This window comes from Toxorhynchites rutilus, chromosome 3, assembly GCF_029784135.1.
Source record: "Toxorhynchites rutilus septentrionalis strain SRP chromosome 3, ASM2978413v1, whole genome shotgun sequence".
In the NCBI taxonomy this organism is placed as follows: domain Eukaryota; kingdom Metazoa; phylum Arthropoda; class Insecta; order Diptera; family Culicidae; genus Toxorhynchites; species Toxorhynchites rutilus.
Window position 1 is genome coordinate 247,983,623 of NC_073746.1, and position 23,866 is coordinate 248,007,488.

General features: G+C 40.8%; 2 protein-coding genes across 3 annotated transcripts; both read right to left on the reverse strand.

The window, feature by feature from the left end:
* Positions 1 to 8,331: 8,331 nt before the first annotated feature.
* Positions 8,332 to 10,163, reverse strand: LOC129776398 (chaoptin-like). The gene is made up of 2 exons (XM_055782024.1): positions 10,031 to 10,163; positions 8,332 to 9,972 (listed from the first exon to the last, which is right to left on the reverse strand). The coding sequence occupies exons 1-2, from the start codon at positions 10,126 to 10,128 to the stop codon at positions 8,442 to 8,444; spliced, it is 1,629 nt and encodes a 542-aa protein (XP_055637999.1). The 5' UTR covers positions 10,129 to 10,163; the 3' UTR covers positions 8,332 to 8,441.
* Positions 10,164 to 20,064: 9,901 nt separating this feature from the next.
* On the reverse strand, positions 20,065 to 23,467 carry LOC129778313 (uncharacterized). Of its 2 annotated transcripts, none has more exons than XM_055785139.1 (2): positions 23,356 to 23,467; positions 20,065 to 23,278 (listed from the first exon to the last, which is right to left on the reverse strand). In XM_055785139.1, exon 2 carries the CDS (start codon positions 21,785 to 21,787, stop codon positions 21,107 to 21,109), a length of 681 nt encoding a protein of 226 aa, XP_055641114.1. In that variant the 5' UTR covers positions 21,788 to 23,278; positions 23,356 to 23,467; the 3' UTR covers positions 20,065 to 21,106. The 2 variants fall into 2 exon arrangements, with proteins under 2 accessions (XP_055641114.1, XP_055641112.1); XM_055785137.1 differs by having other exon boundaries at positions 20,065 to 23,285; positions 23,356 to 23,414.
* Positions 23,468 to 23,866: the final 399 nt, after the last annotated feature.

Consider the following 23,866-nt stretch of genomic DNA (forward strand, 5'->3'; position numbering starts at 1 on the left):
AGAACTCTAAAAACGTTAGAACTAACTTACTGGCTACCTGCTATGTGTAGGGAATTTTCAACTTGCACAGTATGGAAAATTCCATCGTTCCTGTTGGAAAATCCTTGGTTGGATTCTCCCCTATCTTCAGTAGGAATCTTTCTTATTGTAAATACTTATTCATATTGAAATTATCTGAGATGTTCTATTCGTGGGAGAGGGTCACTGCATCTCCCCCTACTCAATGAGTTTTAGGGGAAACTAGAAGAGTTTCCTCTAAAATTGGTCTGTGAGGTTATTTTTATATATAACTGATTGTATATTATTTCAATTTTTGTGTGTTCTTCATTTGCTATGATATCTGTATTTATTTATCTCAACTCCCTCAATTCTGAAATTCCGCAATTCCAAATGAAAAATAAAATTATCATATCTCCATAAAAAATCCCAAACAGTCTTATCGATCAACATTGTAGAGCCTTCTAGCTACATTGAAAATATTTCCTCGCATATCCGCATAATTATTAATATCCCCTTGTTTATTCTTTCATTTATTCTTTTATATATTAGAAGAGTGTGTATTGCTCTTCCATTAATTTTTCTCGCATTTATTAATTTTCTTCGCATTTATATATTTTTATCTCATTTATATATTTGATCATGTAATTGTATCCCACATTTTCAGTTACTTCTGAACTTTCAAGTAAGTTCAATACATGCATGCCCTTACAGGAAAGAATTCCCGGTTTTCCAGCCCTTCGATCCATTCAAAAGCTATGATTGCGATTGATGGACACATTCTTGTTAAATTGGCTGTAGACATATATGGCTGAATCTATCACTTTTTCTAAAAATCCCACTTTAAAGTGTGTTTGTGAAATTTGAAACCAAACCTGTTTAAATTATCGATAAGTACATTTCCCCATCTTTCCCTGTTCATACAATTGAAGTATGGGAGATATGATTGTGTTTTCAAAACAGAATAAACAGTTCTTACAGAATTGAATAACCCTAGTTTTTTTTCCTCGCATCTGCTGAATGCATCGTTTCAAATGCATCAGCGATTTCTCGTATTTTTTTTAATAGTATACTTTTATCATTTTTTATATATTTTTTTTATAAAATTATTTAAAAAAATATAAAAAAATATAATAAAATAAAAAATATAAAATTTTATAAAACCATCTTAATTAGGTGCCACTTAGCTTTATTAACGATTTCCTCCAACCAGAATCCTGCTAGAAGTTCCCCTTCTCATAATACTGGCTTCATGATAACGCAGCCAATCCTGCCGGTCTTTAGTCACCGCCACTGACGTATCCCGATATTACGGTGTTTCCCTTTTTTGAATACATCACTGTCATCAAACTGCTTCCATTTTAAGTTATTGCACTTGATCAACAGTTTTGCGTTGAGAGGAACCGTCTCTTCCACAGCATTGCCTTACGTCACATGTTTCGTCTTCATTCTGGCTGTTGAGATTAGGCACTGTTGTAATATTTTTGTACCGTTTCGTTTAATCCAATCTGTTTTGATAGTTTCTATTCAAACGTTATTTCACTTGGTGGGATAACCACTTCGATTCAGATTTTGGTTTTCTGGTTTTGCTTCCATACACTTTGGAAGATCCAATGTCACTTGATCTGCTGTCAATTACGATCACTACTTATTTTTTAACTTTTGTTCCACAATGTTTCTGATACTTTTTTTTTTCATTGATTATATTTTTGATTCGATTCTCGATTCGAATTTTCTTCTCACACTTTCGATTGAAATTGTTCCGTCACAAAAACAAAAGATCCTTCTTGATTCGAAGAATAAAATGCGCCGCGCACACTGAAATTGGTTGTCGATAACGCACTCGCGCTAGCATCCAAATAATCACTTAATGGGTGGGCTGCTGTCCCCACTTGGACAGCATCCCACCGCTGTCACCACTTGTAACGCCCGAGCGGTCTGGGGCACTTTTCTTTTTTGTTCTATCGAGAGAAACAACTGTTCTTCTCGATGTTCAACTATCAACTGATTTATTTTTTCTCTCTAATCCTCGATCCCTCTGTGAGGATGTACAGAACTCTAAAAACGTTAGAACTAACTTACTGGCTACCTGCTATGTGTAGCGAATTTTCAACTTACACAGTATGGAAAATTCCATCGTTCCTGTTGGAAAAATCTTTGGTTGGATTCTCCCCTATCTTCAGTAGGAATCTTTCTTATTGTAAATACTTATTCATATTGAAATTATCTGAGATGTTCTATTCGTGGGAGAGGGTCACTGCACACACAGTAGCCATTTAGGCGTAAGAGTATTCTTTCTGTTCTTCCATTATCCAGTTGGATCACCGGACAGCGGAGACAGTTGATTGATCATTGTTGAGTTATTTATAGAACAGCAGCCCGATGTGTTTTGCAGAGCAGAGCAGTTGTATGGATGAATCGATCTTATTCCGACCCTGGATCGATCTCCATCGCTGATGATTGTTGCGTGGACGTAGCTATTCTGTAACAACACAAAGATGGTCAATGAGGGTCCTGAGTTTTGAACTCACGATCGATCGCTTACTAAGCGAACGCGCAACCAATGTGGCTACGGAGACCCCCCATTCAATATTTGTTGTATATTATATTATAAGAATTCATATTAGTTTTAGTTTGTGTACAATTACAAATTGAATTCGTTTTTTTTTTTGATTTCCGTATATTAAGAAAATGCACACAATAAAATGTTCCATGGTAGTTACGTTTCATATGCAATTGTGTGGACAACCGCAAAATTCAACTGAGCTGAAGAGCTGTTCCAAATGAGCAGCTCACTTGTATGAGCTGAACGGCTCTGGGCCGCTCACCATGATGAGCTGATTCACCCATCTCTAATTAAGGATAGTAGATACTTGATCAATTCCGAAAATTCTATGTGGAGTAAGCATCTACAGCCGAGGAGGCGAAAAACCGCTAGAATCGATCGAACTGGTATATAACACGCAAATTTAGATAGCCTTTGGTGTCTTTGTTACTCTCACTGTTATGACAGAGAGTGTACGACTACCATTTGATCGTCTCGTTACGAAGATCGTTACCAATAGAGCTATCCGTTGCTTTTCAATTCCTGACCGCGACCATGCTGTCCCATTACCATCTCGGGCAAAGGATCGATTCGAAAGAACACACGAATCGGGATCTTCCCGATGTTACATTCGACGGCCATAGAAAGGAATTGGAATGTAAAACCGCCGAGCGTCAACCTTGATCTACTCAAGGAGGTTCGTGCAGGAGATCTCCATCCTAAAGTAAAAGCCTGTTTTAATCACCTCGTGGAAACAAAATTCCGAATTAAACATCAAGTTTACACTGATGGTTCAGTAAGCATTGACGGTGTTGGTTGCAGAATATTCGAAAACTGATATACTGGTAGTTTTTCTTTTCCTCCTCAATGTTCAATTTTTAACGCAGAAGTTTTTTCGTTTCTAATCGCTACTCAAGAATGCACATAATTTTCGCGAGCTGTCTCCGGGCTATTCGTTCACCCGTGGATTACTCAAATAGAAGAGGCTGCTCCTAATAAAAATATTACCTTTTGTTGGGTTCCCGGTCATACCGGAATTCCAGGAAATATTGCCGTCGACAAATTAGCCGGTAGGAGCAGAACCTAAGAACACCCTAATATTCCCATTCCTCGCTCTGATGTAAAACACTGGGTACTATAGCAGATCCGCCAAAGTTGGGACATAGCCAGAAGAAACATCAGATCAACTTCTTCTCAAAGAATTAGAAACACCACTCTTCCATGGCATGACAGAAATAATAGTACGGACAAACGGTTTATCCCCCGTCTTAGAATCGGCCATACCAAGGTCACTGGGTTGGTAAACGAGTGGATAATGCGTACACAAAGTACACCTGCAGGTATAAAATAGACCCCAACTGTGGCCTCTTATCCAGTAACTCCTATCCCTACCTCCCCGTGGTGCCACCCGGGATACGAGCAACCATAGTGAAAATCGGGTAACCAACCCCGGTGGGATCTAGGTCGTATGCTGACAGGGAAGGGCTTCTCTTCTCCCCTCCGGAGGGTGAAGTTTTCTCATTTAGAGCGCGTCTGTTCTCTATGTTAGGAGCGGCACACGACAGCGTCTGACGAAGCAGAGGAAGACACCGTTAAAGAAGCTGTTTGACAACAAGGACGCAACCAGCCTGCGTGACGCCGGTCGGAAATATGGCTACTTCAACGTATTGATCCATCGGACCCTCAAGATGGAAGGAATCGTCTGCAGGAAGAAGACGAGGTCGCTGGAGTTCACGGAGGAGCAGATTGAGACGGTTAAATCACAGTGTCGGTGGATGACCAAAAAATAACGCGGGACGTCTTTCGTTCTCGACGACGAAAGCTATTTTCCGCTGTCCAAAACGCATATTCCAGGAAATGATAATTACTACTCCAACGACAAGTCATCCACACCGCCTGAAGTGAAATACAAGATCCAGCACAAGTTTGAAAAAAACGTTATGTTGTACATTGCCATTTCCGACCGGGGCATTTCAAAGCCTTGGTTTAAGCCGAACGGTCTGGCAATCAACCAACAAATCTATCTAGAAGAGTGCCTCGATAAAATCCTGCTGCCGTTCCTGAACGAGCATCACGCGGATGGGAAGTACGTCTTCTGGCCGGACAAGGCGTCTTCCCATTACGCCAAGAAGACGTTGGCGTATCTTGAGGAGAAAAAGATACCGTTCGTGCCGAAAGATCGTAACCCAACAAACTTGCCCCAGTGCCGCCCAAAAGAGGATTTCTTTGGCTCACTCAGTGCCCTAGTGGATAAAAACAATTGGAGGGCCAAGAACACGAAGCAACTGACTACAAGAATCCGGAATTGTATCCGGAAAATGGACGTAAGTGCCGTACAACGTTCTTGTGAGAGCATCGCGACAGAGTTGCGTCGAACAGCAGACCACGGCCCTTACTCAAACATTCACTGACATTTTTTGAAGAAAATACATTATGTTATTAATAAAAAATACTGAAATCGATGAAAAAAAAATTTTTATATGTGATTGAAAAAATTCTCATTTTTTATTTAACACCCGTTATGAACGCCCAGGTTGGTAGGGAAGCAATGTACAGACCGGTGATAGGCCCGTGCAGTCTGCACACCGACTCGAACGACAACGGCCAGCGGTGCATCAACTTCGCAGCTTCCCGAGGCCTGGTGATCAGAAGCACTTTTTCCCCCACAAGGATATCCATAAGGCCACTTGGAGATCACCTGACCAACATACAACAAACCAAATTGACCACGTCCGCATCGAAGGCCGATTTTTCTCAAACATCTCTAACATACTCTCCCTGCGCGGTGCGGATATTGACTCAGATCATTACCTAGTAGGAGTACATGTGCGTTCAAAGCTATCGAGAGTTTACAACTCACGGCAAAACCGCCCTCCTCGGTTTAACATTCGGCAGTTAAAAGACCCGCAAGCTGCCGAGAATTACGCGCGCCTGTTGGATGATGCACTACCCTCCTCTGGGGAGCTAAATGCTCCGAATCTCGAAGACGGCTGGAGTAAGATTAGCTCTGGCATCGAAGAGACCGCAACCGCGGTACTAGGTGAGTAAACTACGAGCCCAAGAAACGATTGGTTCGACGGGGAGTGCCAACAAGCGATGGAGAGAAACAAAACAGCTTGGAAAAACTATCTAAGCATTGCCACGAGGGAGAATTTGGCCAAATATCGACGAACGCGGAATAAGTTGACCACGATACTGAGGCGAAAAAAACGCCAGCAGGAGGACAGGGATCGTGACGAATTAGAACAACTATTTCAGGCTACTGATACGCGCATGTTCTATGAGAAGGTGCACCAATCTCGTAAGAGCTACACACCGAATCCAGACATGTGTAGGGACTAGGAAGGAAACCCGATTACAAGCGAGCGCGAGGTGGTCGGCAGGTGGCAGCAGTTCTTCGATAAGCACCTCAATGGCGAGATAGCAGATGGAGGCGTAATGGAAACCTACCTGGAAACCTAGTAATGGAAACCTAGTGCCTTCAAACGATAATTATATCCCAGCCCCCGATCTCCAGGAGATCCAGCGAAAAATCGGACTGCTGAAGGCAACTAGAGCCGCTGGAAAAGACCGGCTTCCGGACAAACTCTATAAACACGGTTAAAATACACTGGCAACGGCACATCATTGGGTAATATCCAGGATTTGAGAGGAGGTGGAACTACCGGAGGAATGGATGGAGGGTATTGTTTGTCCCATCTATGAAAAGGGCGATCGGCTTGAGTGCGGCAACTACCGCGGCATAACTCTGACTAACGCCGCTTACAAGGTGCTCTTCCAGATTCTAACGCGTCGTCTATCCCCGATAGCCAAAGGCATCGTAGGTCAGTACCAAGCGGGCTTCTAGGGGCCCGCACCACTACGGACCAGATTTTTGCCCTCCGACATATCCTCCAGAAATGTCGGGAGTACAACGTGACCACTCATCACATATTCATAGACTTTAAGGCAGCTGATGATACAGTCGATCGAGAACAGCTATGGCAGATCATGCACGACTACGGTTTTCCGGACAAACTGACACGGCTGTTCAAAGTTATGTACTACGTGCGTGTTTCGGGGGCACTCTCGAACCCTTTTGAATCACGCAGAGGTTTAAGGCAAGGGGATGGACTATCCTGTATGCTATTTAATAAAGCCCCTGAGGGTGGAATCCGACGTGCGGACATCGAAACGAGGGGCACGATTTTCAACAAAACTACCCAACTCCTGGGCTTCGCAGATGATATTGACTCAATAACAAGAAACTTTGCGACGGCTGAGGCAAACTACGCCAGACTAAAAGCGGAGGCCAGGAGGGTGCGACTACTAATTAATGCGTCAAAAAATAGTACAGCGTGGGAAGAGGCTCAAAGGAGAAAACAGTGAGCCTCCCACGGACAGTGACAGTGAACGGCGATGAACTGGAAGTGGTTGATAAATTCGTGTACTTGGGATCTCTGATCACAACAATACCACGAAAGAGATCCAACGACGCATTCAAGCTGGAAATCGTGCATACTTTGCGCTCCGCAAGACGCTTTGGTCAAGGAGAACACGGCGTCGCACAAAGCTAACGATGTACAAAACCTTAATAAGACCAGTGGTCCTTTATGGACTCGAGACTGTGACGCTGCTCACGGAGGACATACGCGCTCTGGTCGTCTTTGAGCGGAAAGTGCTGCGGACTATTTTTGGTGGAGTACAAACGGAGAGCGGAGAGTGGTGCAGACGTATGAACCACGAGCTACAGTCACTACTTTGAGAGATCCCCATTGTACACCTAGCGAAAGTCGGGAGGTTACGGTGGGCCGGACATGTCGCGAGGATGCCGGACGACAGTGCAGTGAAATCCGTTCACTTCAACGACCCCGCCGGCACCAGAAATAGAGGGGCTCAACGTGCCAGGTGGCTCGACCAGATCGAAGCCGACTTGCGAGGGACGGGACGCTTACGGAATTGGTGATGAGTGGCCCAGGACCGAGTAGAATGGAGTCGAATAATTGAGACAGCACGAGCCACCACGACTCTCAACTGATTATGTGTGTAAGGTCACTCGTACATATCTTTTTCAAAGGAAAGAAAAACCTCAATGCTCTTGCGAAGAGGCTCCCATTTATGTAAGCCACCTTTTACTGGATTTCCAGCATACAAAGAACGATAGGATTAGAAATAGTATTGGGCAAAACTAAAGGGACATATAAAGTAATGATGAAACTCAAGAAAATAATTTAATAGAATTTTTAAAACAAACAGACCGGAGACGAATGAATCATATGATCCTTGAACAAAGAAAAGAAGAAGAGTTATACATATCAATCGTATTTCCAATTAACGTCCACAGAATTAGTGATGTGGAGTACGGGAACCAGAAAACAGCTGTATACACCAGAGAGGAAGTGTGGGTAAGACCGACACCCACACTTCCTCTTTGGTGTATACAGCTTTCATCCGGTACCTGTACTACACATCACTAATACTTACAATTGATCACATACATAGGAAGATAATAGGGTTCGCACTGCGTCTACTTCCTTTGAATGATTCTGCATTTCTTTACATCAGTCGTCTGCGACATTCTAAGAGGTAATATTGACAGCCCGAAACTTTTGAAACAAACTTCATCTAATGTTCACGTTTCTGAAGCTCTTTTCTTTTGTCACTCCCACATCACAGGGCCTACCGGCCATCCGTACTGCCACTATTTCACAAGATTATTCTCTATATGTTTGCAAAACACATTAGTTGCACATAGCCTCATACCCTCCGAGAGTTCGAGTATTAGCTGTCCATAATGGAAAAAACAAAACTTGAACTGTAAATGTTTTCCATTTATTTGCGCATTATGATTCTGAAGATTTACAAATATCGTAAGTATTTCTATGTTTTCCCTATGTTTCATTGCATTTCTTCCTCCCTTTTACCCATTCAAATCACAACTCACTAAACTTTCGTTGGAAATCGAAGATCTATGAACACGATTCTTGAAGAAATCCCGATAGTAGCGGCTATCAAAAAACACTTTAAAGGCCAGTCCACAGATCACCACTATCAAAAGCACAATTACAACATATTCCACCGTTTTATCACCACTAGAGCCGGACGTCGCCTCCGAGGATTCACCGATATCATCTCCACTGGTGGTGAAATTACGTGTCACCCTGAACGGACACATTGATTCCTCGAACAAATAGTCATTTTTGATGTAAGGCTTAATATCGTGTTTCTTCAAGTCCTCAATAGCAACCGATAGGGACGATTCATTCCACGGTAAGTCGTAGATTCCCAAGATTTTCAGGTTCGGAAAATTTCGCTTGAACGATTCGATTGACATGTTCGCAATTGGGTTGCCACTAATCATAAGTCGCTCCAACAAACGTTGCGAGGTGAGATTTTCGAAATCGATCTTCTTCAGATTGTTGTAGGACACGTCCAGGAAGCGTAGCTTCCGCAAATCATGCAACGTTGTGTACTCCAAAGTAAGATTGGTGCATTCGACGTTCAGTACCGTTAACTGCTTCATACCGAGAAAATCAAAACGATTTTGTAAGATGTTGAAGGAAATGTCGAGAGAACGCAGCGTTTCTGCACACTTCCTAATATCACCGAATCCGGTGATATGATTGTGTGCGAGGTATAATTTTTCAATTGAGCAATTGCTGCCAACCGTTATAGATTCGATTGTGTTGTACGAAGCATGCAGTTCCGCGCAACTGCCGCTGATGTGAATGCTCGTTAAGTTGTTGTACTTCAAGTTGACCTTCTTCACCGCGATCTCACTCCACGCTAGCTGAACGAGCTGATTGTATGATGCATCCAGATATGTAAGTGAGTGGATCCCGTCCGATGGGAACCAGCTATCGAAACTCAACAGGATCAGACGGTTGTGGTTTAGATCTAACGTTTTCAAATTCTTAAGCTTATGGAACACACCACTCGGTAACGATGTCAGATTATTATACGACAAGTTGAGTTCCTCCAATTTCTCAAGAAATTCGAATGCGTCATGTCTGATGACATCTATGTGGTTGTGATGCAGGAGAAGGTGATTCAAGTTTGGCGTTTTCGGAAACAGATGAGTATCCAGGAAGCTAATGTTCGTGCCCGTTATTTCAACGTGTTCCAACTTGTGGCAATCGAGAAAACTGTTGGGATCGATCTCGCGATAGAACAAGCTGTTCACCACCACGAAGCTTTCCAAATTAGGCAGCGATTCGAACATTCTGGTAGGAATCCCAACAATCCGCTTATTGCTAATCGTCAGCTTGGTGATGTAACTCCAGTTGAAGTTAATATCGGAACTTTCGAATACATCGTCGAAATCAATGTACTCACATCTCGACGGTTTGTCGCCTTCCTTCTCGAAGCAGGCATCCACGAAATCATCATTTCCGGAACCAATAACTCTGTAGAAATTGTAGACGACGAATACTGCAGAAAGGAAAAACGTTCTGTGGAGAGGAAAAGTGATACCCGTTACTGCTCGGCCTATAAACGGATTAAACTTACTTATACGCAGTCATTCCCGGCGGTCCAGTGTTCCTTCTAGTGCAGCAGACGTAATAATACTGAGATGAACCGAATAAGAGAGATCGGAGACAGTACATAAATTGCGTTTATGTTTACGATGGAGCAAAAGATGATCCACATACGGATATATATGAAAGAGCTTGTAATCACAATACGGCTTATCTTCGCAAGGGGGCCGACCGGTTGCCGCGTCGTGGTTCCTAGGACATGTTGGCGAGAACGTTGATATCGGCTGACCCCTAAATGAAAGTGCGCATATATTCGGTGCTGGAGGCTTTAATTGAGTATGATTGAGCTGACACAGCGGTAACAATAAGCATAACGCATGATGGCGAGATGGAAGTGGCGAGTAGTTTTTTTTTTTTGATATTACGTTTCGTTCCTCGAGAAACTATTTCGGGGGAGTTGTGCGATGTGCGATGACCTTGTTGTGCGTAAATTGTTTTAGTAGGTGGGATTTGGTTTTTGCAAAATATGCTTTCACTTTGATATGCCCATTACGCTTCGTTAGGTTTGACAATGTTGTGCTAGTCAACAACACTGATTCAATTACCAAACAAACCAACAATGGGTGTATTCATATCCAACCACATAGACAAACAATCGAAACGCGGTGCAATTTCAATTGAATTCAATGGACTACCATGCGTGGTTACTTACATGCTACTTAAAGCTTAGACATGTTTTTCAGGAAAAACTTCAGAATTAAAACTAAGAGTAGAAATTTACCAAAATTTATGGAACCAAGTATGCATTCAATTTTGTGTGTGTACTTTTTTTCTCTAACCTCGGCATATCATCTCGGAACCGCGGAACGAATGAACCAGTTATTGCACACTTGCGCTAACTCCTCAAGCGGTCCCGGTTGGTTAGCATAATATTTCATATTTTATCGATCTATATGTTCAATTGCTAGCAATTAGAAATCAATTCCGTATTCCGAGGTATCTGCATGCAATCACGCTGTGAACAGCTTCACACCGCAATCCGCTATCCAATAGGCAGAGACTCGGGAATTATCTCCTCTGAAGTTATAGCATCTAACATGTAGGAAATTCTAGGGTACACAAACAGTGGCTACACGTGGTCAGTTGAGTAATTAATTGTTCCCCCTCGTCTTCGTAATCCTGTCTGCCGTTTGCGGCGATCTGCATACTATTTTAGCACACAGAAAAACCGCCCTCTGAGGTGGTTATTTGAGAGTTCGGGGAAATTTATTGTGTCTCTAGTTGTCTTGATTACAGACACTTTTGCAGTTGCGGAAAAAGAAATGATCACTTTCTGTGATAAGAAAATTACCGGTTGCACATGACTGCATGGGTGTGTAGAAAAAATGCGCCAGGGCACTGCAATAAATCGGCTCAGTGTTACCGACAAGACAGTATGTGTCAACCAATGATGTTAACACCAGTAGAAATTGTACTTGAACCATCATATCTAGAAAGATTGGAAGCTACCTAATTTTTCTAAAATTGATGCTAAGGAACTCACAATGAATTATATCTCCACTAATTTGATGGTTAGAACCTGAACTGATATCAAACCTTATCTTTCTTCTTCTGTATAAGCCTTTAACCTCTGCGACCATTAGTTTGATCTATTGTATTGAAATCTTATGTTACAATAATTACATTTACCAAATGTGCAAGTTGAACTTGTCCGGTTTTTTTTTAATAAAGAAAACATATAATTTTCAAAAGAACCTCAAAATTTTTTTGTTAGAAATAAACTTTGTTTGATTTTACACATTTCGCTCATTTCTCAAGCAAATTGTGGATTCCTTTCCAATGGAATTATATGTCGAATTTCGTACCAACGAGAGTGTTTTTGCGTGGAGTGTTACTTCATTACTTCCATAAGAAGAAAAAAGCTGCGGAAAGTCATCGCATTTTGGTGGAAGTTTATGGTGATCATGCTCTAACTGAGCGAACGTGTCAGACGTGGTTTGCACGGTTTAAAAGTGGTAATTTTGACTTGGAAGACGAAAAACGTTCCGGACCGCCAAAATAGTTTGAAGATGAAGAACTGGAGGTTTTACTTGATCAATATCCGTCACAAACGGCATAAAAGAAAGGGTTTTTTGCATCGAATCGTTAATGGCGATGAAAAGTGGCTCCATCACGACACTCCTAAACGTCGGGCAACGTATGGATACCCCGGCCGTGCATCAACATCGATGGCCGCGCGGGATATTCACGGCCAGAAGGTTATGCTGTCTATTTGGTGGGACCAGCTGGGTGTGGTGTACCATGAGCTACTTAAACCGAATGAAACCATTACGGGGGATCTCTACCGACGACAATTCATGCGTTTGAGCCGTACATTGAAGGAAAAACGATCACAATACGAGCAAAGACACGATAAAGTTATTTTGCAGCACGACAATGCTCGGCTGCATGTCGTGAAACCGATCGAAACATACTTGGTAACGCTGGAATGGGAGGTCCTATCCAACCCGCCGTATTCTCCAGACATTGCTCGGTCCGATTACTACCTTTTTCGATCGCTGCAACATGGCCTGGTTGACCAGCACTTCTCCAATTTTGGATCGATTCGTGGTTAGCCGACAAACCGACCGATTATTTCCGCAAAGGGATTTGTGAATTGCCTAAAAGATGGGAAAAAATGTGACAATGAACAATACTTTGAATAATAAAATTGTAACTATTTTTGCAGAATATAGCATTAATTTAAAAAAAAAAAACGAAGAAACTTACCGGTACTTCTATTAGTTTTTTTTCAAACTGGCGTACACGATATCTCAAGTTCTACTGAACCGATTCATATCGAATTTAAATGGATACAGTCTGCAGGCATCTCTCTATCGCATGAATCTCTAAAAAATGATATTTTTAAATTTTTACTATTTTTAAAAAATCGGGAAACGTAAGAAAAAGCGTTTTAAACCACAATTTTGTTTTTCAAACGGCCGCCATTTTGTCAAAAAAGATGTTTTTGACTTGTCCGAGGTTCATGCGATAGCGGCAGCTTTACTGATTCACAATCTGTTCGATTTTTTTTGTTTCAGATAACCAGAAGAGCTGGAATAGCGTACGCCATAGCACAACATTTTTTTGATCGCCCTCACTTCATCAGCTCGCAACTATTCTCTTTATGAATATTTTTTCTCCATTCAATTTTAGTTTTATTGTTAAAAGATAGATGAACAAATAATGATGTAATGGATAGTAAAAACATTCTTTGTTTTATTACACTGCATGATTTTCATATGTGTGTATGCAAGCACTGAGCGTAAACGAATGTTTTCGTATTTTCAACTGTCAAGTTTCTGTGAGACCAGTTTTTCCGTTGTTTTAGTTGTTTTGATCAATTAAATCTGGCAAATGCCGAAGGGAAAAGTCCTCACGGAGAGAGAAGAAAGACAAATCGATGCATTACACCAAGAAAATGTTGATATCAGTGAAATTTCTCGTCGGATTGGACGATTCCATCAAGTAGTGCCCAATTATTTGGCGAATCCTCAAGGATACGGTAAGAAGGAGAGAGTTCCACGTAAATCGAAGCTCTCTGACCGGGATGAGCGGGAAATAGCTAGAACAGGTTCGAATACCTCAAAATCGCATGTGCAAATGAAGCAATATTTCAACTACTTAACTGCTCGGGTGATAATTCGTCAAATTTTGGTAAAAAATCCTCACATAAAGAGGGCTTAAAAGGCTAAAAATCCTCATCTTACACCATCTCACATCGGAAGACCTCTGAGTTTTGCCAAAGCTCACATGAACCGACAGTGGGGCAAGATATGTCATGACAAAAAATGTTTTCAAAAAATACATTTTGTTATATACCACAACGAAAAGTTCTTCAATGTATAGGTTATCTTCCTTGACAAAAAAAAGTTCAATTTGGATGGTCCTAATGGTTTCAACGGGTACTGGCGTGATTTACAGAAAAAGAAACAGTATTTTTCGACCAGGAATTTTGATGGAGACTTGTGCATGGTTTGGGCGGGATTCTGTGCAACCGAAAGGCTGAAAATAGCTTCCACATCATTCAAGGATTACACATATGTTCTGGAATTCTCTCTCCTACCGTTTTTGCGTGGATATTGTCACAAAAAAAATTACATTCCAGCAAAACACTGCTACTATTCATACCAGCAAGGAAACTAAGCAATAGATTAAGGACCAAAAACTTAGCTTTTTTGGACTGAGCGGTTCGCTCTCCAGACTTGAATCCTGTTTAAAATCTTAGGGGGGATCCTTGTACGCAGAATCTACTCTGAGGGAAAACTTTACACCACAATTGAAGAGCTCAAGGTCGCAATTTCGGAAAAATAGAAAAATATCGAGAAATCCATTCAGCAGAATTTGGTAAATAGTTTTCCAACACGAAATGGCAAGGTTACCAATTATTGACATGTAAATAAGCCGATCGTTTTGAATTTTTCATTGATAATACTTATGAATTTTGAAGTGGTCTTATAGAAACTGGACAGCTGAAATTATCATATTTTAGCACAATAAATAAACAAACAACTCTTTTGAACGAAATTGACGTTAAATATACTTTATTCTAAGCATTCAACAAATGTATGAATGTATCTTGTTGAAATTCCAACGATATAGAATCAGGGTGGTCTTATAGAAGCTGTACAGAGTGTATTCTAGTGTAGAAACACGAATTCCGGACGTTTTTCGAGCTCCGTAAAAATAAAACAAAGAGTATTTTTACTATACATTATATCATTATTTGTTTATCTATTTTTTGACAATAAAACAACAATTGAACGGAAAAAATATTCATAACTAGAATAGTTACAAGCTGATGAAGTGAGGGGCTTCAAAAAACAGTTGTACCATGGCGTATACGATTGCAGCCCTTCTGGTTATCTGAAACAAAAAAATCGAACTAAAATCGATTCTAAATCAGTAAAGATGCTGCTATCGCATGAACCTCTGACAAGTCAAAAACATCATTTTTGACAAAATGGCGGCCGTTTGAAAAGCAAAATGCAATTTAAAACGTTTTTTCATACGTTTCCCGATTTTCTAAAAATAGTAAAATTTGAAAAATATTATTTTTTAGAGGTTCATGCGATAGAGAGATACATACAGATTGTATTCATATAAATATATGAATCGGTTCAGTAGAACTTGAGATATCGTGTACGCCAGTTTAAAAAATAATTTCGAGAAAAGCGCGTTTGAAGTTCATTATTATGGTCGTACCAGGTTAGATACCGCATCACTAAAATGGTTCTAACTAGGTGAATAATGGGATTTTCGATAAGTCCTTTCTAAAATATATTCTTGAATGCCTAAACTACAGAAATATGAAGGAAAAAAATGATTTACTGATTAATTTGAAATACTGCCTTAAGAGCATGGAGCGGAGCCACTGAAACTCTCCCCCGAAGGAGCAACTTTGTCCTACTTCGCCATTCACTTGTGGCCAGCAGGTAGGTACTTTCAGAACGGAGGCGATCTGGCGTAGTGGTAACATCCATACCTCTTACGCAAAGGTCACGAGTTCAATTCTCACTCCCGACATTAGAGGCGAATGAACTTCAAAGTTTAAAGCCTCTTAAAAACAAAGAAAGAAAGAAAAAAAACTCCCGACATTCTACCAAAAATGGAAGTAAAAGTGACGAACCAGCCAAAAGTGTTGAAAATCACTATAATAGAGGAAAAAACTTTCAAAATGGATACCGTATTCCTCACAAAATGTTCAAATTTCTCAGATGATAGCTGCGGACCGTTGTATGCTCGAAGCTGGTTGGGAATTCCGTATCGTGAAAAAATCACTTTCAGAATGCAATTGGATTCAATATTTTACCATTGATTTTCATAACCTTTATTGACGTAGGACTACGTCTAACCGGAAGATATAGGGGGTGAAATGAAAATCTAGGCACTGAACAAGTAGGTAAAAATGCAAGATTTGGAACGCTTATAACTCGAGCATTTCTCAACAGATCGCAAAGGTTTTTGCATCAATTGATAGGAAATATATCTACGCATCTATCATAACGAATAACATTTCATTTTTCTTGAGATAAATAATTGAATAATTGTGAAATATCAAGCATAGTCAAAATTCACTATGTGCCCATTTTTGATTGGTCCATTTTGTGCTCCTCAAATCGAACCGACCAAAACGGGCAACCAGAGCAGTAGCGAAATAGAATGAACCACGATTGGAAAGGTAAAAGAAAAAAATGAACGAAACATTGGTCGCAGTCTCACACATGCGTAATTCTCGAGCCAGCCAGTCAGCTTAAAAATCCCCGCTCCGCTGCCGTAACGATCATTCTCATCCAAATCATACACCACATCGTTTCGCATCACAACATATCAACAAACCAACGCAAGCAGCCATGTCTGGACATGACAAAGGAGGAAAAGTGAAGGGAAAGGCAAAATCCCTATGCCGAGCGCGTTAGTACCAGTGCTCCAGTCCACCTAGTCGGCGTTATATAGTTTCGGCCGCCGAAGTGATCGAGTTGGCTGGCAAAGCTGTTCGCGACGATAAGAAAATCCGCATTCAGAACAGACCACATTCGGTTCGGTGGACATCTAGACAAGAATAGGCAGTTTCAGCGAGTGACGAGCAGAAGATAAAAGTTTGTTCTTCATACAAACTGCTTTGGTGGCAAATCCAGAACAAGGCAGCATCGATGGCGTTCGAAATGTTTTTTTTTCAAAACCACGAGTACAAAGTTTTCTAAATTGGAACCATTCCATAAAACACGGCGCTTATCAGGGCCATTAAACCTTTCAAAAAAGAGTTTACGAAATACAGTTCAAGACATTCTAAAATATTATCCAAAATAATAATAAAACACAAATTGTTTTTTCATAATTTGTTTGCCAGGATATGAAGAGTATGAGAATTTTGCAGTTGTGCTGAGCTTATTGATGGTTGGGGACTTTCTCGATTATTCAATTTTCACCAATTCTTAAATTGCTTCCAGATTGAAAGTACAGTAATTTTAGTTCGATAATTAGCTAATTGGATTTTTGTAAACTCTATGGGGGTCCAAATTATGACCCAACATGTCCCAAGCTGGATGGGAAGAAATTTTCAAACTGTGAAAGCTGTACCACTGTCATCGCAAATGTTCAATTACAGGTTAAAATCATCTCCAATGCGACACTGAGTGGTGCTTCGGCAAGTCGCATTAAATGTAATTTACAGTACAACATGTCCCAAGCTGGATGAGAAGAAATTTTCCAACTGTGGCGAGTGGCAAACGCACTCGCTAAACAGGAAGGTTTAACCGAACAAGATGGAGATATCGAGTGATAACAAAACAATAAACTCTTTAGATTAAAGATGATTTTGTGGACCTGAAAAGGACCCTTTTTAGCGTTTGCTTCCTTCTCCTTCTTCTTGTCGGTTTCCGAGATATTCTTCTGCGCCGTGCCGAACTTTTTGGCGGCTTTTCCACTATTCCACTAGTCTTCGGTGCCTTCGTGTTTGTTAGAAACACCTGCATGTGAATCCAACGAGCGAACAAATCGTAATGAATATATTTTTTTGCCATCGCTCCCTTTTAACGCTCATTCGTTCGTCTCGTTGGACTCTCCCCTTTGGCTGAGTCTGCTGATTTGTCTCTATCCTGTGAGCGTGTACCGCTAAAGTACAAAACGCGCGGATCCGCTGAAAAATATATCATTCTCTTTCAAACCGTAAATCAGTGTGGTTGTGTGGCATCGTTTCACAGCACATCGCATCAACAGATTGGTGCCGGAGCACCAGCATACCTAATAGCGGTTATAGAATTTCGGCCGCCGGAGTGCTCGAGTTGGCTTGCAAAGCTGCTCACGACAATAAGAAAACCCGCCTACAGAACAGAGCACATTCGGTTCGATGGCAACAATCAGTTTCAGCGAGTGGCAAACGCAATCTCAAAACGGCAGCAGGTAGAAGAAGGAAAATGTTTGTTTATACAGACTGCTTTGGTGGCAAAATCAGCCACCGTAAAACACGGCGCCTTTCATGGCCATTAAGCCATTCAAAGAAAAGTTATTAAAAGTTATTCACAATACCAATGCATTCTAAAGTGACATAATATGACATATAATATGAACTGAATTATTTTGTTTATGCTTGTTTTTGAACTTATTGGTGGTTGAGGTCTTTTAAATTGATCATTCAGTTTTCACAAACCCATACATGGTCTCCGAATTAAAAGTGGCTCCAAATTACAACACATTGTATGCAGGATGGCATTAACGAATTTTCTCGGTAGCAAGAACTGCTTTCTTTAGTTGATAACTGATGTTGAAAATTGACTGACGTTACATCTGCATTGTATAGAAACATAACTAAGGAGCAATATGATGAGCTATGCATTTCCTGCTACTCTGTTCTTATTTTAAAGGGTTTAAATTGGAAGGTCATCCGTCCCTGTATTCACATTGATTTTTCAGAACGTTTATAGCTCGTCTATTCCTCGACAGATTGTAGAGTTCGTCTCCAAAACCTCAGTTCTTTTCATTTTTATTTATTTTGTTTGCGGAGACTACAAATATTACAATTCATTCGTCTCCGAAACCACAGTTTAAGGTACGGTAATGTGCTCAATGAACTGACGACCACCTATGCATTCCTTATCACAGCCATCATTTTGATTGTACGATATGTGCATACGCCGAAAAATGCCCGGCGTTGAACATTTAATGAGTACAAAGCCTTCGGAAAAAAAATCAAGAATCAAATATAAGACAGTGAGAAAAAAATGAGAAATTTTTTACAAAAAAAAACGCAAAAACACAACCAAAAGGTTCATTTCAGAACTCCCAACATGTTCATAAAGAGTAAACAGTAAGCTAATCCATATTTCAGGTAGAGAGGTAGGTATTCACGTAGGAGAAGACAATAAAACAACATATTTAAAATATATATTTAGAATAAGCTGTCCCCGTTGTATAGTCCTACGTCACTCCGGTTATGTCCCCGACATTACCCACCCGTCTTTTATTTTTCAAATTTCATAATTTTTCTTCTTCTTCTTTTCCTTCTTCTTGAATCTTTTTTTTTTTGTGTTTGGGTTGGTTCTGCGATTTCTCATCTGCAAACCGGCCAGTCATTATCCCCAGATCGAAATCACCACCAATGAATTGCCGGAACCAACTTTAACATGTTTTCACTGCTGGAGCATGGTTTCCACAGCCAAAAGATGTCCTTCGTCCGCTTTCTTACAATTAACAAACAATAGTAGCGAATGCCGCAAATACATCTTTATTATGCTTAACAACCAAGTAACTTTGTTTTTCGCAAAATGCATATTTTTAAAATATATTGTCAAATGAAGAAAAAAATTTACTGCTAGTAACATCTGGAACATCAACGGGACAATTTCCATGCACACACCTGAACGAATGTTATCAAGAAATTTATTAAGCTTTTTTGAATGCTCTAGCCTGTGTCAAATCAAGTATTCAAATATCTCCGAACAAATAAATTAAATTGTCTTTTTCATAATTTACAGTAGTTTTATAGCATATTTTTACGGATTCACAGGTTTTAAAGGTTTTGAAAGTTCACCTTTTATTTATTGGCGGATAAGGTGGAACAATAAATCGGACTGCAGTTGGAAAGACACAACTAATAGTTTGAACGTCGCTGCCCCTGTAGACCACACTGTTGTCGAAGTTTCTCCAGACGTACTCGTGAAAGTGGTTTCGTCAGAAGGTTCGCTGCCATCGTTTCCGAGGGACAGTACTCGTATTGGACAACACCTTTCGTCTTCAAGGCCTTCGCGTAATGGGATTCATTGAAAATGTGCTTCGTACGATCACTGAACTTTTCGGAATCCAACATCTTCAAGCAGCTTTGGTTGTCCTCGAACAACATCACTCCGGTTTCTTCTCCTAGGTCCTCTAGTAATTACCGGATCGCTTCTCGTGATACGTCGGAACGAGCCAAAAAATTCCGCCTCTGCTGTATATAATGAGACACAGGATTGCTTGCGACACGCCTAAGAAATAGTGTCTCCGCAGAACTGGAACACATACCCGCTGTTGGATTTGTTATCGCTGCGACATTCAGCCCAATCGGCATCAGCGTAACTAACCAGACCGGAAGAACCGTCACTACTGCTTAGTCGAAGTTTTAAATTAGCTATCCCCTTTAACGAATCACTCGCTTTAATTCGTTCCAGTCACGCTTAGGATCGAAATTGCTGCTACGATACGAGCCTTCTGTTGACTGCGATGTACATCAACTGCGAGGTTGCTTGATGAAGATCTCCTGAACTGCTCGACACTCATCTTTTTCTTTGCTGCAATGGACATCATGGTGCGGAATGTGGTATGTCGAACAACTGGCGCAAAAACTTCGTCGTAGTCCGTTCCACAACGTTGGTTGAATCCCTGCACTACCAGCCTGGCCTTGTATCGAACTACAGGAAAACCTGTTTTTGTGCGATGAAAAAATCTTTTTTTTGTGCGGTTTTTTTGTGCGGTACATGAAAAGAAGCATATTTGACTAAATTATAGTCCATTTATGCGAAAAAGCATATTTGCGTCTAAATTATCCTCTTCTGCAGTCATTAACCTCCTCCCATCAAATGCTCTAAGTTTTTGCATGACAGATTTTTCTAACAGCAACTAGTTTCGACATGCATCTAAAAGCACAACTCAGCCACGCGCAAATTGAACGGTGAACGGCGTGGGTTTGAGTTATTTCCTTGGAGGAAGTTTTTTTAAGCGGTCCCTATCTACCCCACATAAAAGTTTTTATCGAAATGTGTACCAAACACGACTTTTTAAAGCTACTGGTGAAGTTTTACACGATTCTTTTGTGCGATTTTTTTGTGCGGTCCCTATCCCCCGCACAAAAAAAGGATTGCCTGTACATTACCTTTTTCATCCTGCTTCCGTTTGGCCTCCCACTAGCATCCGATGGCGCGTCTCCCAGCCGAAAGGTCAACCAAATCCCATGTTTCGTTCGTTTCAATTGATTCTAGCTCTTCCATTATCGCGTGACTCCACCTGGTACTCTCCAAACAAGACAAAGCTTGCTTTAATGAATTTAGCTCCACCAGGACCGATGTTTTTGTTGTACATGTTTACCACTTAGGTGTTACACCAAAAATGGATCGTGTTGACCTACGGGGCATACCGGCATCCACATGCTGCGAGCCACCCACCATAGTATTGGGGCAATGACAGTTTCAACTACTTCTTCATCTGAACCATCATCGTCGTTGGATTCTTCGTCATCACCAGACTCAATTGATACTACCTCGCACACTGGGTCCATCCGTTGGACATTGATGGATGGAACAACCAATCTTTCCTCCATCGACTCTGATTCTGGCCCACAAGACGTTAGGAATCTCACATCACGACTAATGGTTACTTTTCCTGTCATCTCGTCCACCAGGCGGTATGCCTCGCTGTAACCGTCGAACCTCAGCTTGACTGCCTTGCTGTCCAGTTTACCTCGCTTCGCAGATGGCACATAACAGTATGCGTCTACGCCAAACCGCGAAATGTGTCCAAAATTGGACTTCCTTCCAATCCACCGCTCATATGGTGTGTCGGTGATCGACCGCGACGACAAACGGTTCTGCATGTAGTTTGTCGTCACCACCGTCTCTCCCCAGAAGCGTTTATTCAGATTTCCATGGACAAGCATGCACCTGGTCATTTTGACGATAATATCCACATTTTGACGATGCCCACAAATATCTGTGTGAACCAAATCCATTACTGCAGACGATACACTTCCTGGCACATTCGGGAATGGCACCATGTGCATCTTCCCTTCATGGACACAGTTATCTCATCTCTCCTACTATGGATGCACTCTTGATGGTTTGACGAAGCAGTTTGTCATCTCTTATGAGTCTCGCATTGCTTGCATCGAATGTGACGGTAAATCCTCCTTTCACCAGTTGCTTCACAGACAACGAATAAGGTAAATGATTTTGGTTTGTCCCGTTGAAAATACAATCATGGTTTGTCCACTGTTTTGAATGCTCTAATTCAGTACACCTTTGTCAAATCAGGTATTCGAATGTTTCAAAACATATAAATAAAATAGCCATTCCCATGATTTACAGTAGTTTTGTAGTATATTTTTACGGATTCACATGTTTTAAAGGATGATAAAATACACTTTCTATTGATGTCAATGCGCCACTCAATTGAGCTAACTTTTAATCAATCACCAGATGATTATTTGGCACGTGTTCAGACCTTTGCTGGATTATAACACTCACAAATATTGTAAACATCATGCTTGCACACCATTTGTATCAGATTTTCAGAGCTAAACCATTAAATTAACGCATTTCGATGACCTCAATTCTGATCATGAGTTGGCCAATTAATTAATGTTGTTTTGTCCACATGATTTCTATGGCAACCGCTTGGCGCGCTGCAGTTTGTTTGTTGTGTCCTTCGCACATAGCAGAAATAAAGTTTCTCTATGTTAAATGTGTTGAGGTGAACACTTTTAAAATGCCCAATAAAAGGCTATATTCTGAAGAAAGCCTAAATTATGAATGAATCAATATGATGACAGTGAACTCAAACAATGATAAATGTAACATCTACTTGAAATTTCTATTTTTTTTCATTCAAAAATAGTGATTTCTAAAACCGGACAAACCATGATCATTTTTTGGACAAACAATGATCAGAGGTGATCAAACCATGATAATTTCTCTTTGAGGAAAAACGTTAAAAAACATAAAAATTTGAATAATTTCAACGCCTTATGGTAGTATTAGCAACTAGAGACTTGGGGTTTTTGAGCAAACCCAAACTCGTATCGATTACATGTTATTTTCATGAAGAAAAATCGATTTGCATTTACTAGTTGCGTAAAAACACCCTAAATTGGACAAACCAAGATCATTTACCCTACCTCTTAACAAAATGGTCACCAACAACTGTTCCTTCAGGACCTTCTGATGCAGTAAAATGTTGAGCTTCTCAATCAAATCCGTTATCTTTGATACGTGCGCTTCCATATCTCCATTATTAGAGAATAATGATGCGTGATGCGAGTATTTTCATCATTACAGCAACCATCATCAAAAACGTTCTCTTCACGTGGAAATTTTCCAAAGCTTTCCACGCCTCCGCTGCCGATTTAGCCTTCCTTATGTGGAGCGATTGGTTGTCCTCCACGGCCAATCCGATCGATGCCAGCGCTTGTTTGTCCTTGGTTTTCCACGCATCCGTGACCGGTTCCGTTCGCTACAGCCGTCCAGTTGCCCTCCTTGGTCAGCAACAACTTTATCTGGAAGCTCCAATTATCGTAGTTGAAGCCATTGAGCTTCGACACCAGCCCATCTTGATAGATTAGCTTCAACTTACCTTTCTTCATCAGTGTTCCGAAACCGCGGGCAAAGGGCCCTTAACCTATTGACGGATCAGGTGGAACAATCGGACTGGAGTGAAAAAGACAAAACTAATAGTTTGAACCTAAGTGGTGCGGACTCAATCCACTTCATTCTCAAGCAAATTCTTGCATGTTTTCAAGCGATTTCTTGCAATAAATTCTCAGACCACCAGAGATGCCAGATTTACAAATATGTTTGTAAATTTACAGACATATCTGTAAAACATTCATCACATCTATTCATCACATCAAAAATATTTGACTCACCATATGACATTTTTCCATAGTTTTAATACAGAAAAGTTATTATATTTAGTATATTTCAATACACATGACGTTAGACCAGCGATACTCAACCTGCGGCCCGGCAGTCCTTCTTGTTGGCCCAACTGGTGTGTATGATGTTTGGAACTCATACACATAAGTACTTTTGCCTTGACATTGCAGACGAAAAAGAGGATACGGTTATTCACAATTAATGAACAA